Source organism: Durio zibethinus, chromosome 18, assembly GCF_047325235.1.
Source record: "Durio zibethinus cultivar Kanyao isolate XHJ-2024 chromosome 18, ASM4732523v1, whole genome shotgun sequence".
In the NCBI taxonomy this organism is placed as follows: domain Eukaryota; kingdom Viridiplantae; phylum Streptophyta; class Magnoliopsida; order Malvales; family Malvaceae; genus Durio; species Durio zibethinus.
The window spans coordinates 6,330,563-6,344,921 of NC_143179.1; the positions used below are offsets into that span (position 1 = coordinate 6,330,563).

At 33.2% G+C, this 14,359-nt stretch overlaps 1 protein-coding gene across 2 annotated transcripts; it reads right to left on the reverse strand.

Moving 5' to 3' along the window:
* Positions 1-110: 110 nt before the first annotated feature.
* Positions 111-11,704, reverse strand: LOC111299071 (protein argonaute PNH1-like). 2 transcript variants are annotated; one of them, XM_089747104.1, is made up of 24 exons: positions 11,546-11,704; positions 10,209-10,318; positions 6,536-6,870; positions 6,224-6,432; positions 5,953-6,099; positions 5,713-5,846; positions 5,496-5,605; positions 4,937-5,043; positions 4,684-4,822; positions 4,489-4,605; positions 4,045-4,152; positions 3,851-3,922; positions 3,612-3,734; positions 3,336-3,495; positions 2,825-2,946; positions 2,589-2,726; positions 2,370-2,512; positions 1,818-1,880; positions 1,665-1,728; positions 1,457-1,592; positions 1,124-1,197; positions 889-983; positions 777-808; positions 111-458 (listed from the first exon to the last, which is right to left on the reverse strand). In XM_089747104.1, the coding sequence occupies exons 3-24, from the start codon at positions 6,815-6,817 to the stop codon at positions 289-291; spliced, it is 2,745 nt and encodes a 914-aa protein (XP_089603230.1). In that variant the 5' UTR covers positions 6,818-6,870; positions 10,209-10,318; positions 11,546-11,704; the 3' UTR covers positions 111-288. The 2 variants fall into 2 exon arrangements, with proteins under 2 accessions (XP_089603230.1, XP_089603229.1); XM_089747103.1 differs by having other exon boundaries at positions 6,536-6,877.
* Between the last annotated feature and the right edge of the window lie 2,655 nt (positions 11,705-14,359).

A 14,359-nucleotide genomic window follows, 5' to 3' on the forward strand; every position in this document is an offset into this window, starting at 1 on the left:
GGTTTCCTGGCTTATAAGCGAAATTTCACCTAATGACTGTTATCCTTTAATGGAAATGTTTATATATGCATTCATTTAGATACAGAATCCTAGATAAATTTTCATATATGCATCTAAACTCCATTTTATTAATCTGCTAGTAACTGTTACAGTCAGAAAAGCATTTTGTTGCGCTTTCAAAATTTTCAAAGCATAATCTCTCTACAAACTATAAACACAACAAGCATGTACATATCTTTTCTTTTCCCCTTTATTTTGGTCTCTGTATCATCAGCTTCTTCCTCCTGTTTAACAGTAAAACATCACATTCTTTACCCTCTCTTTCAATGCTGGTAAAGGCCGGACAGATGATTCATTGGATGTGCGTGTGCATCGCGCTTTAGCATTTTCAGATGCCCCAGGTTCGATGTAGAATCGAGCTCTGTAGGCTGCTAGATGAGCATAATATGCCGGAGGCACTGCATATGTAAAGAACAAGTATATGTATTACAGATTTCTCATACTAGCAAACTCCATTGCATTCCTGCTACTTGGTGCATAAAAATTGCCAATTGAAAAGCAAAGGCAAGTTATCCCAATGATTTATTGTTAAATAGGAAAACCCAATCATTTTGTCACAATGCAGCTAAGAAAAATGTGACAGAACAACCATGCAATTGTGTTCAAGCTTTTTTATACAAAAAGAAGAACAAAAATGGAATGTGTTCCAGCATGCTATGAGGTAATTTGGAAATTAATGGGTGTAGTTGTCATGTCAATGGTAGATTAGAAGTTACCAACAGAAACAGATCGTGTGCACCGAGCATACCTGCAATCAAATGATCCATCAATTTCAAACATGATAACTAGAAAGGCAACATATAGCATGAAGCAAGTCAAAATTCTTACGTGTAACAGAGGTTGTTGGTCAGAGATTGAATCTCATCTGCTGTGAAGTTATTCTCATCCCAGAGAACATGATAGTGAGCAGGTCGACTTGTCCCCTGTCAATTTCCAGTTTCAACGTAAAAATGTGTGATATTCAGGGCTTGTTTACCAAACTTTCCTTACATCTTAGGCAAAAAACTTTGCCTACAAACTCAAAAACCTTAAGGCATAAAAATCTAAAATTTAAAGTCCATACCTGGATTCCAGCATGACTACAAAGATAGAAGTCAAACTCGGTTGGATGACAGATCTTAAAATCCACCACAGTACCTGCATTTGGAAACTTCAACTAGATATTCATCTTAAAATGTAAATTATAAATCGGAAAATCTACCTAGATCATCAAAGAGTTTGATACCTAAACTCAGAAAAAGCTTGCAAGGAATTTGTTTATTTTCTTTCTTTTCATTCACAAATCCTAGTTTCTTTTGAAAGGAGTTGGCTGGCTACTTAGGGCACCATTTTATTTTTTAATTTTAATTAAGCAAAACCTTGAATCCCAGCAAGATCAAGAAGCAAAAGCTTTTACCAGGTAATATATTCCCACTCTTGTCAGTGCTGCTTCTGTCGCTGTGATTGCTTGCAAACAGCCTAGTATGATGCCTCTTCTGAACCACAATGAATGTAACTGGAGGTTGGTAAGTAGGTTCCAGTGATGCACAGGCCTGGAAATAAACACACTATAAGAATAGGATAAACACAGTATATATGCACCCTTTGTCTTTACGTTAACCAACCTTCCGTATGGCATCAAGTTCATATAGTAGAACCTGGTAGAATTGTCCTTCAGTGACACCATCTCTACACAAATTTTGGACAACATCAGAAAGCCTTGAATAAAAAGAAACTTGTTAGTATGAAATTGTAGATTGCGAATCATCTGAAAGTACCTGTAAAAGATTATCCTAAGTGGCTTTTGTCCTGTGGCATTCTTAAATGCAAGTAAGAGCTCCCTGCATTACCACGAATTTAATAAATTTACATCAGTATATTATTAGCACATCATTGGAAAGGACATGCTGCATTTGCTCACGCTCATAATCTATTAAGTGCTACAGAAGTCGAGGAACGGACATGATATTACAAATTAATGCACACAGTAACCTCAAACAGAACAAAGGTTTTGAAGTAATAGCTTTTGCAGTGATATTGACAAATTAATACATCTAGAGGCCTTAAAATTGTAAACCAAGTCCACTACTGAACTCAAGTCAAATGACTTAATGCAGCACCAGAAGTACTGACATAGATCACGGCTTCAAACACTATTGCCTAAAAAGTTAGCAGGAATTCCTTCACATAATTCCATGTTCAAGAGGATCAAGATGGCTAACAGGCTATAACTTTGAATTATGAACTTCAATTTTTCGACTCTTTAACAAATGAGTGAATGAAAAGTACCTCAAGTCTTGCTGATGTAATATAATCTTAAATGAACAAACCTGATCATGCCTCCAGCAACTGTTCCTCGTTGAGGATCCTGCCAGGTTTTGTATAGATCTTGAATAAGTTCTTGCCTATGAGGCTGAGCACATACCAGTCCAGCATATTTTGTCACTTCTGGCCAGTCTTGTGAAGCCACAACCTGCATTTCAGCAATCATTATGGCTAAGGAGCGAACATATTATCAGCTTTTAATAAAATGGATTTGAATTACTTACAGCAGCTAATGAGGGACTAGAGTCCTCTCCAGACTCTGGATGAGTTACATCAGCTCCAAATATTATTGTTGGAATGTCACTAACCAAAGGAATTCTCCAACTTAAAGCATCTAAGAGCACAGTATTTCTTCCCCCCATCTAAAAAATATGAAAAAAAGTGAAAATTAAATATTGTTACCTAACAATTTCTATGGTCATGATTAATTAAGATAACAGACTATATAATTATGACAGACCTTGACATTTATTTTAAGCGAGAGATTTGCCAAGTACTGTTTGCTAATCTTGAAGACATGTTTTGTGAGGCAGCATTGAGAAATCAAACCCAGGTCGGTTTCACAAATTCGTTTAAGATCACCTGAATGCACAACAAATTGCTCTTAGTCCAGACAAAAGCAACATGTCTAATCTCAACAGTCGGAGGGTTTCAGTTTAAACAGAGTGAATGAGTTAAAGCTTGAGAATGGGGTGTAAAAATTAATGCTTTAAATAGTACTGACATATGTACTTTCATATGCAGAAAAAAGAAATTGAAAGAAAATTTCTGAAACTACACCTCTAATTCAATAAATAAAAAATCAGAGTGAATTAAAAAAAGGTAATTCAGCAAAACAAAAATCAGAGTGAACTAAACACAGATATCCCCGCAATATGTAAATGTAGTGCAGGCCGTAGTCGTTTGTTATTATCCCGCTAATTATAATTAAATTGGGTCAAACAGACACTTACGGGCAAGGAGTAACATACCGTATAAGGAACCGTTGTTGTCCGGAAGAATGGCAATGAGTAATTCGAGTTCTTTTCCTTCAAGTTTGGTTGCAGCAGCATGATATACATATTTCAGTGCCTTCTTAACTTGATCTGGTCTTGCTGAATATATAGGAATTACAGGGTCCCGATTAAATTCCTGCAATTAAAAACCAATGTAATCAAAGGTTCAGGCACAAGGACAGCCATTGGAAGCAATGCTACAGATAATTACTGAGATAACACTCAGTTTGGACAAAGGTTAGGAAAATTCACCATGCCAGATATTTGGCACATCAGAACTAACTGCTGACAGAAACCACGTGCAGTGCTCTCTTGAACACTTCGTGAGAAGTTGATACAAGCCCAGTACCTCACTGTGCTTCCATTTATCACTTTCTGCAGCAAAGCAGAAAGAATTGCCTTTCTTTAGATAGAAGTAACAGGCAGTTAAAATATAAGGATGCCATTTCTGGCGAAGTCTTGGTATCTTTCACACCTTGACATAGACTAACCTTGTTCTTCATATTCCACTGACCAACTTTGGGCAAATATTCTTTTTCTTTTCCATTGTCATTATACTTTAGCTTTAAAAGGAAAGGAGATAGAACGAACAAAACGTTAAGCTGCTAGCAACCGAATACATCATGTAAAGAATTGACAGTGACCGTACAGAGAAAACAAGAATTAATAGTGACTTCAACATTACCCATGGAGCAGGAAGAACCCGGGCCTCGATTGATGCAAGCTTGCTGCTTATATTGATGCCAAACTCTTTTGCATAGGGATCTTGATCAAAACCATTCTGTTGAACTGTCTGTAAAGACACTAAAGAGCTTTTAGATCATCATTGTTTTTTCCAGGCAAGCAAAAATTGAAATGCATGACCAATTTCATCCTCTCTGCTATTTCTGTCTTTGATGAAAAAGAAAAAAAACATGCTAATTTCCAAGTTGGTTATATAATTATTATTTGCTAGGTCTTATTGAATGAAGTAAAACAATACAGAAGGGACAGAAAGATGGATATTATATTGATATAGATGCATGTGTTCCAAGCAATTAACTAATGGTAGCCTTTACATCTTATCAGTTTCGTATTCATCAGTTTAATGGAAAAGACAGCAAATAATCCAAGGAACCGTGCTTAGGACCTCTAAGATGTCCAATTCTTGTTCACGGGGTCTTTGGCATGAAACTTTTAGCAGAGAAGTAATCTGCTTCTCGTTCAGCCCTTTAGTGTATCTCTGTCCTTCAACTATCTTGCAAGCCTGAGAAAGATTTATATTACATTGGCTGGAACTCTAAAAGCTGGATACAAGCGCTTAAAGAAAGTTGGGCCAACGTACCTCCAGGGGAAAATAGTTCACCTTCTTCTCATTTCCTACTTTAAGGCAAGGTAAGTGTGCATATCTAATGGTATATCCATACGTCTCGAGAAAGTACTCAACAACTGATTTCATGTTCATATCCTCATCAAGTGGGAAACTGATGAAATGAATACGTTCAAAGTTTATTTCCAAGAAAATGGAGTCTGGAAAAGCAAAGACAAACTTTTCAACTTCAAGAAATAGGAGGCCAGGTTCAAGAAAAACAATATACATTAGCTCCCTTGTTGGCTGAGTTGTCAACCCTGAAACTCTGTACTTTCTGCGTACATTTCCTCTGTGAGTCACTTCCACTTTTACACCTCTAAGGGCCTTCTTAACCTATAACGTTGCCAAAAATATAAATCGCAAAATTCAAGTAGCAAAGGATAGATATAAATTTCAACTCTCATTGGGATAGATGCAAATTTCTCAATCCATAAAAATTTGCATTCATAACTGTATCCAAGTTTGCAAAACTGAGGCAAAACTAAATTAAAAACTATCACTTTATCAGGAACTAGATTTAAACAGCAGGCTGTTGCAATGGCCTTGGAAAATTAATTTTATAGTAACTTCTTTGGATGCAACAACTCTTGTTTTTGAGTTGCATTTTTAAATTTAATCCTCACTTACAGTTGGTTAGGTTTTGCAATCTGTGTTATCACTACTACAGTGTTCCGATGTGAAACTACAGGATCTACATGTGATTTTCAAGAATGCTAATGGTGATAAACTGATAATGTATATGCATTTTAAAGAGTAAAGCCACCATAAGCCGCTGAGTATAATACCTTAACACGATCTGCATCTGACATTGGCCTTGAATACACATCTTTACCCAAAATTTGAGCAACAAAATCAATGACAGGTAGTGGTTCAATGAATGTAGTCGTTGACATATCTGACACAAGAGACACAATGAGAACAAAGCAGAATATTGAATTCCAGCATAAAAATGGCTGATAAAGCAAAGCTTCAATCAATTGGAAATGTGCAGCAGGATTTTACCAATATTCAGTGACAATCCCATCTGAGTAGGCCTTATGCTCTGGTAGAAGCCACGCCATGATTCTAAGCCACCACCCAGTGCTTGCGGTTTCTTGATATTAGGAGAATAAAGGAACCTTCCAACTGATATGTACCTAAACTCATCAAATTAAAGAGTAATGAAAATTTAGAATCAGCTGTCAATGGCATGAAACAAACCCTGAGAAAAAAAAAAGAAAACTAAGTTAAATAAGATGCTACCTTTGAGCCGCAAGTTCTCTTAACACCCTATCAATAATATTAAGGGCTTTTTGAGGGTTAACAACTTGTTTCCCAGAAAGAAGGTTGTGTAATTGCTCCATACTAGCGAGAGCTACAAACTTTATTGTCACTCTAAATTCTCTTTTCCTGATTAAATTAGCAGGATTTGCATCAAAACCATCAGTAGTTTGAAACAGATCACATTCAAATTAAAGATTAACCAGTTAAGGACATAAGTAGTATGATGAACCAGTCTTAATGAATGAATTACCTAACATTGCCTGTTCTTTCATCTTCATCAACCAAAATTACAGTGAACTCCTTAGAGGTAAAAGGTAGTGGTCCAGCAGTGTATAGGTTTTCCTTCCCATCATAAACAGGAAGCCTCATCCCCAAGTCACTGTTTCTGTAAAGGTTAACCAGCTCTGTCATGATAGCTTTGTTCAGTTTAAGAGAAGCAACTTCTGGGTTTATGTCTACCTGTTCCAAGAAACATTGCACAACAATAAATGGTCAAAGCTCAGTCTCAGCATTTCAAGCTAGTTAAATATGATTTAGTTTAATTATTATAAAAACAACTTACACTATAATGACTCAAGTCAGATCCTGGTATGTCAGCAAGAAAATGGTTGGCCTTAACCATACACTTAGTCCCCAACTGGCCATAGCCAGGCCTTCTCTGGAACATAAGGTTCTTGCATGCAGTAGAACCCATGCTTGGCTCAAGCGTTTTTCCGTCTAGTAACCTATCTACTTTATGCACTCTGCCTCTTATCCTTCCATTTCTCCTTCCTAGACTCTTCTTACCATCTTCAAATCTATCCCCACTTTTGATGACCATTTGGGTTGATTTCTTCTGATTCATGGAACTCTTTAGAGGTTCTCCTTAAGGTCTCTCATTTCCATGTGAGGCATTTTCTGAGAACTAACAATATTCACTTAGTTGATTTAGGTAATATATCACAATAATGAGCACTAGAGAGAGAGAAAGAAAGGGTACTGAGCGGGATGCTGCACCAAAAGACGAGAGAGATCACAAAGTAATGGCTCAAAAGACTAAAGGGTACACGTTTTCTGCCAGAATCTTACTATAAGGGATTGGGTTTTAGAGAACAGTGAAAACAACCGGAAAAACACGAAGCAGTGTAACGCTTGCAGCAAGCTAAAAAGAAGCAACAAAGATAAGGGAAAAAAAGAAAAGAAAAGTGGAGACGTATATGGCATCAAATCTCTCCTGTGTTTTACTCTATAGTTCTATATATTCCCGAAGAGAATGACCAAAAGAGACATGCAAACATGCAAACATGCAAAAAACCAAGAACCAACGGTACAAAGATTCAGAAACTCCTCCAACGAAGAAGTTGAACAAAGAATTACAAAGCGAAAAAGAAGTTCAAAAAGCAAGTTGATAAAAAAGTCATTTGTCGGTTCATCAACAAGTTCAATGAAACCAAAAAACAAACATATTCAGCTAGCTTTCGCCATCCCCATGGCGTTTAATCTTATACAATACCATGTAGCTGTGAAGCCAAAGTTACTTGTGTATGTGATTTCTCATTTCTGTCCTCCCTGTGGAATCATCTCACTTTTCTATAGTTAAGATTCTCACAGGGAAAAAAAAGAAGAATTTGGAGCTTCCCTAATGGAAGTAAAACATGGTCCAGTACAGGGAAGGACCACAGTTATTTACATTGTGGCGTTAATCCTGATTATAGCCACATTGAAAGCCTGTCTCTGCCGCCTGTGGTCCTAAGCAGTGGCATTGAAGTCTGTATGTTCTCCAACTTCTTTGCAAGACAGCTTGCAATCTAGCATGTATAAACTGCTTTTTTTTCAGAGGAGGCATAAAGGAACTTTAGCTCATCCCAAAGCCCACCAACAGTGACTAAACATAGGCACTAGACAACCCACACCAGAAATACAACACAACACAACAGATAGAAAAATCAGCTCCTCAAAGGGATAACATTAGTACTAATAATTAGGCTTAAAAACTGCTAGATTCAGACAACTCTAGGGGTTCAAACCCAAAACAAAGCAGTAAAGTTTTTCAAACATTTATCAGCTTATGTAGTTTTCGTTGTTGTTTATTAACCGGACAAATTGTATTGTTCTAAAATCTGAAACTTTTTCTTCTTCTCTTTTGCTTTGGGATACGTTTTGCTGCAATTTGTCAGCTGTACCCTTTTTTGGCAGGTGGGGTAACTTATTTTAGCTTAGAGAAATTGGAACATTAGGGTAAATTCAATGTTTACCAACCATGGGATTATTACAAGACATGAAGAACAATCAAATGAGATGTCCCTTTCCCTTCAGTGAAGATGGATGGTCCAACTCTCAACTTTGATATTTGCTAGGCTTGGGTTCAAATGGGTCAACAAATCTCAAATAAGGTCAAGTAAACTATGATTTAACAAGGGAAATTTCTGAAATGAATAAACCCCAGGAATTTACAACCATTCCAAAGGGGCAAAAGCCTAAGGTACACCTGAGCTCAGCCCAAAGCGTTACAGGAACACAGCTAAAACCAGGCTAAGTAAATGAAGAAGCAGCCGACATGAAGTTACAGCAGTCTGATGACTGATCTGATCCACTAAGAAAGGATATGTATTAAAGATCTAAATTCTCAGAACAAATCTTTAGGTCCAAGTGATGGAAACATGGAACCAGAAATCTTCAACAATTTAAGGAGTAGTAATACAATAAAGATAATTTATTATATATAGTTGAAAATTTTCAGGAAAAGGAAAAATAGTATTAATAGTAGCCGTATCTGTGTAATAAAATCATAGTGAAAAAAATGACAGTCTACCGGATAATCCAAGCTGTCTACATTAGGCAGTACAGTTTCTGTCGTGGAGCTGCCCTTCAGAACAAGATTCGTTGACTACTAAAGAATTTTGGGAATTTTGGGTTTTACATTTTAGAATCACTAGGCTGGCAGGGCAGCCACTGCCAATTTGATTCCACAACCATTACATCTCTAGACTATAATTCAGCATTTGTTTATAGTTGACATTTTTCATGGAATTTTTTTGACCTAATCTTTGGGTTTTATGTTACTTTCATAGAAATTTATGTTAAATTTTTTTTAGTTTTCGGAAATGAAAATAAAAAACATTTTCCCCAATTTATGTTTTCCAAACCCATTACGTTTTTCTTTTCTAAACAAAATCCACTAATTTTTTATAAAATAAAAAAATTTTATATATATTGAAATTTAAATTTCATAATTACTACATGCCGGTAGCTATATGAATTAAATCTGCTAAATTTTTATTATCTAAAAAGTTAATATTTAATAAATACTGCTATAATTCCATAGTTATTAGGCACAATTATTTCACTATTTCTGCTGATTTATAATCTATTCATACCCTTAATTTTGTATAAAAAAATTATTAATACTTACTATTAGCATTTAGAGTACTACTTGGGAAGTGAGACTTACTAATAAATTTAAATATAAATTGTTTTCTTTTTTGATATGGGATCTAAATTGACAAGATATTTAGCCAATATCTACAAAATGATAAAAAGAGAAAAACATTATAAAGAAAAGACAGAAACTCAAAAGTGACTGATGATCAGTCATCACCACCAAAAAGCACTAACAAAGCCATTTCTATTTATCAATCACCAAAAGAAAAAAAAAAAAAAAAGGATCGCTTAGGACATACCAAAATATGACCAAAAAGGAAAGTTTCCCTTTATATAAAAAAAAAAAAAAAAAAAAAACAGACCCTTTTTTTTTTTGGGGGGGTATATGTGATGGTCATGTATCAAAGAGGAAGATCGGTAATTCTTTTCTTCACAAAGATATGGCTAAGAACCAAACGCCAAATACCAAACAAAAATCCCATGGCAATCATGAAATTAATGGAGATATGGAGACCAGAGAGATAAAGAAAAAGAGAGTCAAAAGATTAATAATAATACTATATATATATATAGTATATTTATTTATTCTCAAACACATTGTCAAATAAATTTTTATTTTAGATGTCTGATTGAAAAGCTCTTACCAATGATAATCCAATCTTAAAATACATCTTCTAATGTAATGGAAGTATTTCAATTGGATTTTCGATAGAACATAAATCAATTATTATTTTATTTAACTTATAACTGTCAAATTATTTTATAATAAATAACAATTTTATAAATAATATAGTCTAGAAAATGAGAATATGGAGTAGTACTAGTAGTTATTGAAGAAAGGAGGGAAGGGTGAGTAAGGTGAATCTGCAACGAACCTTTTGCTTATTTGCTTTTACGTTTCCATTATAGAAACATCACGTTAGCAATAAATGCGGTTATTTCCTCATCAGCTTTCTCAACAACCCGGAATTCCAGCTCCCATTCTCTGCAAATTAAGAACATGAAAATGTATTTAGGTGTTGCTTCATTAATGACAGAAAGAAAGTTCAGAGCAGGAGATATTTGGCTATCTGCTTAGAGATACGTGCGACGAACTGCCGCTATACCTAGATATACAATTATACAAAAGAAACGGAAACGGTTCTGGTTTGCTTATAGGTCAAATCTGTACTATCTGTGGCTACAGATTTCAGATATCACAATCTAGAAAGATGGAAATTTAAGCTGATGAAAAAGTGGCACATGGATTTGGGGGTCGTTTCGTAGGAGTGATGGCCGATGGGTGGTGGTTTGGTGAGTATTTTAGGTAAGTAAGCTATGAAAAAAGGAAGATATGGATGCTTAAAGCTGAAATGTACGAGGATAACAAATTAACAAGAGATCTAAAGAACAAAAAAGAAAGAAAGAGAGAGAGAGAGATTTAGTACTTTATACTAAAAGCAAAACTGCCTGTGAGAAGGATACGGGCATTTAAGCAGTACAAGATGTCAAAGTAGAGTTAGATCATTAATGTGCATGGTTGATCATGAGTCAAAACTCAAAACCAAAGAGAGATCAGTTTGAAACCTTAAAACCCATTTTAGAGCAAATGAAAGTAGTCCGTCCGACTTTGTTAAAAAAAAAAAAAAACACTTGATCTTTGCTAGCTCTTAGTTGAAAGTTGAAAGCTTGAAACCTCAAAGGAGGAAAGTTCCAGGTAGGAAAAGAGATTTTTTTTTTCTTTTTTATAGATGAAATAGAGAAATAGTAAATGAAACTTGAAAAACTGTTGCTAAAAAGAAAGAATTTCTTCGTTGGAAAACGAAGAATAAACGAACATACCAGGAAGGGCGAACTGTGAAGAAGGTTATGAAAAGATAATAGGGAGTTGAGTATTTTTGGGAATGCTTTTTCCTATTATTATTATAATGATTCTCAGCTTTCCAGCCATCAACAAACACTCACCACCTTTAAGAAAGGGAACTCTATACGAGACAGAGTGTAGGAAATAGCTTTGTGAGATGGATTTGAGGGGAGCTTTATGCTTTTTTGTTTTCCCCTTCATTTTAGTCAGAACATGAAAACGTGCAACTGATCATAAAACTGATCAACTTTAACATTTAAATCGCAACAAAAGAGAAATGGGATTTGAATAAAAAGAATTGCAAAAGCTAATATTTAAACTTAAACCAGTTAAAATAAACAAATCAACAAAAGGTGTGAGATTCCATACTCTGAGACTGAGAAGAAAAGAAAAGAGAGAGGTGTGATGCTGGTGGTGGCCTGGTGGTTGCTGGTGAACTAGTATCTCTGGGTCTGGGGCAAAGGCGAGGCTTTCAGTGCTTTTCCAAGCTTTTTTTTTCCTTCTAATTCTTGAAGTTCTAATGTATATGAATAAAAAAATATGGTTTGAAAATTTTATGGAATTTGAGATTGCCGTGAAGGAGAAAGAGAGAGACAAGGTTAGACATACCTCTACGGAACAAAGATATCAAATTCTTAGACGAAGTTTTATTAAAAACGATTAAATAAAAAAATTTAAAATTAAAATTATTGAATTAAAAAATTTCTTTTCATAAATTAAATATGTAAATTTTAATATATTTTTTAGATAAATATTTTTTATAAAAATATTAATAAAGTATTTATAATTTGATAAATATTGATGAAATTTAAATTATAAATCATAAATTTGTTTATATATTTTTTATTGTTGCATTAATTTTATCAGTTTTCAATTTATATTTTTTATTAAATATTTTATTAAATTATTTTTAAAAAATTTTATAGAATTCATTTAAAAAAATTTATGTAAGTTTTATCCTAAGTGTAAGTAAAGCAAAAGGATTAGTTGGGGCTTTAAAAAAGGCAGAGGAGGCAGGTTCTCCTTTCGAGGTTCATAAAATATAATGCTTGCTAGAAAATATGAGTATACATTACTAACAAAAACTGTATCAACATGAACATTTTTAGTAGGCCAAATATAATTTTACAAGAGTTAACATAAGATTAATTAAAATATAATTATAAATTTTAAATATATTCAATCAAAATATATAAAAAATTTTATTTATTTGTTATAAATTAAAATTTTATAATTAAAATTTAATTATGTTAAAATTTCAGGGTAATTTTTTGAAACTATGTTTAAAAGATGGGTTTTTTTAATAAAAAATAACATTTTGAGAATAAAAAAAATTAAATGCATTAAAAATTAAAAATTAAAATTTATGGAATATTAACTTTAAAAATGATTAAATGAAATAATTGAATACTAAAAACTGCGTCAGTAAGGGGAGAACGATCCCAAGCCTTTATTTTGTTACCACATGAACAAGCTGACGATCAGCCTTCAAAGCGTTTTGCGTACGTCATGTTGATTTGGACTTTCTAAATAGAACAAAATAGTATGATTGATTTGCTTGATATGACTACTAACAACCAACAATAATGCCATAGGATTTGGATAATATTAACTCCATACTTCATTTTTTGGTTAATTCCAGACTATCTCATAATAATAATAATAATAATAATAATAATGCAACTGATACATATTTTATACACATTTGTTTAGACACTAACCTAAAAATTGGTTCATGTATTATTTTTTAAAAATAACGTTTAGTAAGTTTTAAATTTAAATTTTAACATTTATAATATTTTTATTTTTAGATTGCAATTTTTTATATAAAAAAATTGTATATGTATACATTTTTTTCTTTCAAATTTTCATTTAAAATTTAAAATTTATGTAATCAAAATTTTTATGTATATATATGGGAAATTGGTGAAGTTGTAATTTGTCTCTCCTAAGTCTTATTCATTTGTTTAAATTAGCTTTACAAGTATAATAGGTAGTTAGCCGTATCTCCTTTTCCTTGCTCTTTCCTATAGTCTTATATCCCTTATCAGTCAAAGACTACATAATTGATGCACCAAATTATATAATTTTATGTTTAAAAACAAAAAGGTTTATGTCTAATTATGTAATTTGATATTTTAAAACAAAACGTTATATATGTTGAGTGTGTATGTATTGTTATTGTAAAAAAAAAATATGAAATTTAAAATTTAATTTAATTGATTTATATAATTACTCTTAATAAATAACATCCAATAGATATTTTAACTGCACGAACAAATTAAATTAAATCCCAAATTCATATCCCCACTAATCTTTTATTTTCAACTAAATTGAGTATTATATTTAATGTTTTGTCCATTTATATAATTTTATGCATATGTCCTTAGTGAATCTAATTTATCATTATCTCATTTTCTAAGCAAAAAAAATTGTCTCACGAAATGTGACACAAATTTAATAAATTAAGATCGTAAAAGTTTTTAATCAAGTGAGCAAGTTATAATTTCTTGAGACTACATATAGAATTCTGACAATGCATTGAATAATAATATATTTTCTGGACACTACATATAGAATTACTCTTCATGCTCTTGTATTTGCCTTTTACTACAAACAAAATAAAAGTGACTTTCAAAATTTTTTTTTCCCATATTATTCTTTTCAGTAAGCAACTAGGGCAAAGTCTAGCAACATTGTCATAAAAAAAAGGTTAAAAAAAACTTGATAGTTGAGACCCTTATTCAAAGAATCCGCAGATCTCTGCAAAAACGTTTTACAACTTCAAACACTTGGTTGGACATAACATGACATGATCGTCTGATCAAAAACAGATGATCAATGAATAGATTTGGGACGCCATCTGCTTAAAATGGGGCGCCTACTTTTATATATAACTTACTGTTGATCATCAGTAAAAGTTGGATAATGCAATTTGCTTTATGCAGCGCATGCAGATCATGCAAAGAGGCCTCTGTAGGATTGCTTGCTAATCAGTCCTTTGATGGATACGCATAAATGAATAAACCTTTTGACTAAAACAGGAGAATTGTAACTTGTTGAAATTCCTACAAAGCAAAACAAAAAGTACAGGCATAAAAAACTTTACAGCTTAACCAAAAAAAAAAAAAGACAAAAAGTACACGCATACAATAAATCTTCGCACGAAGGGCAACACTACAG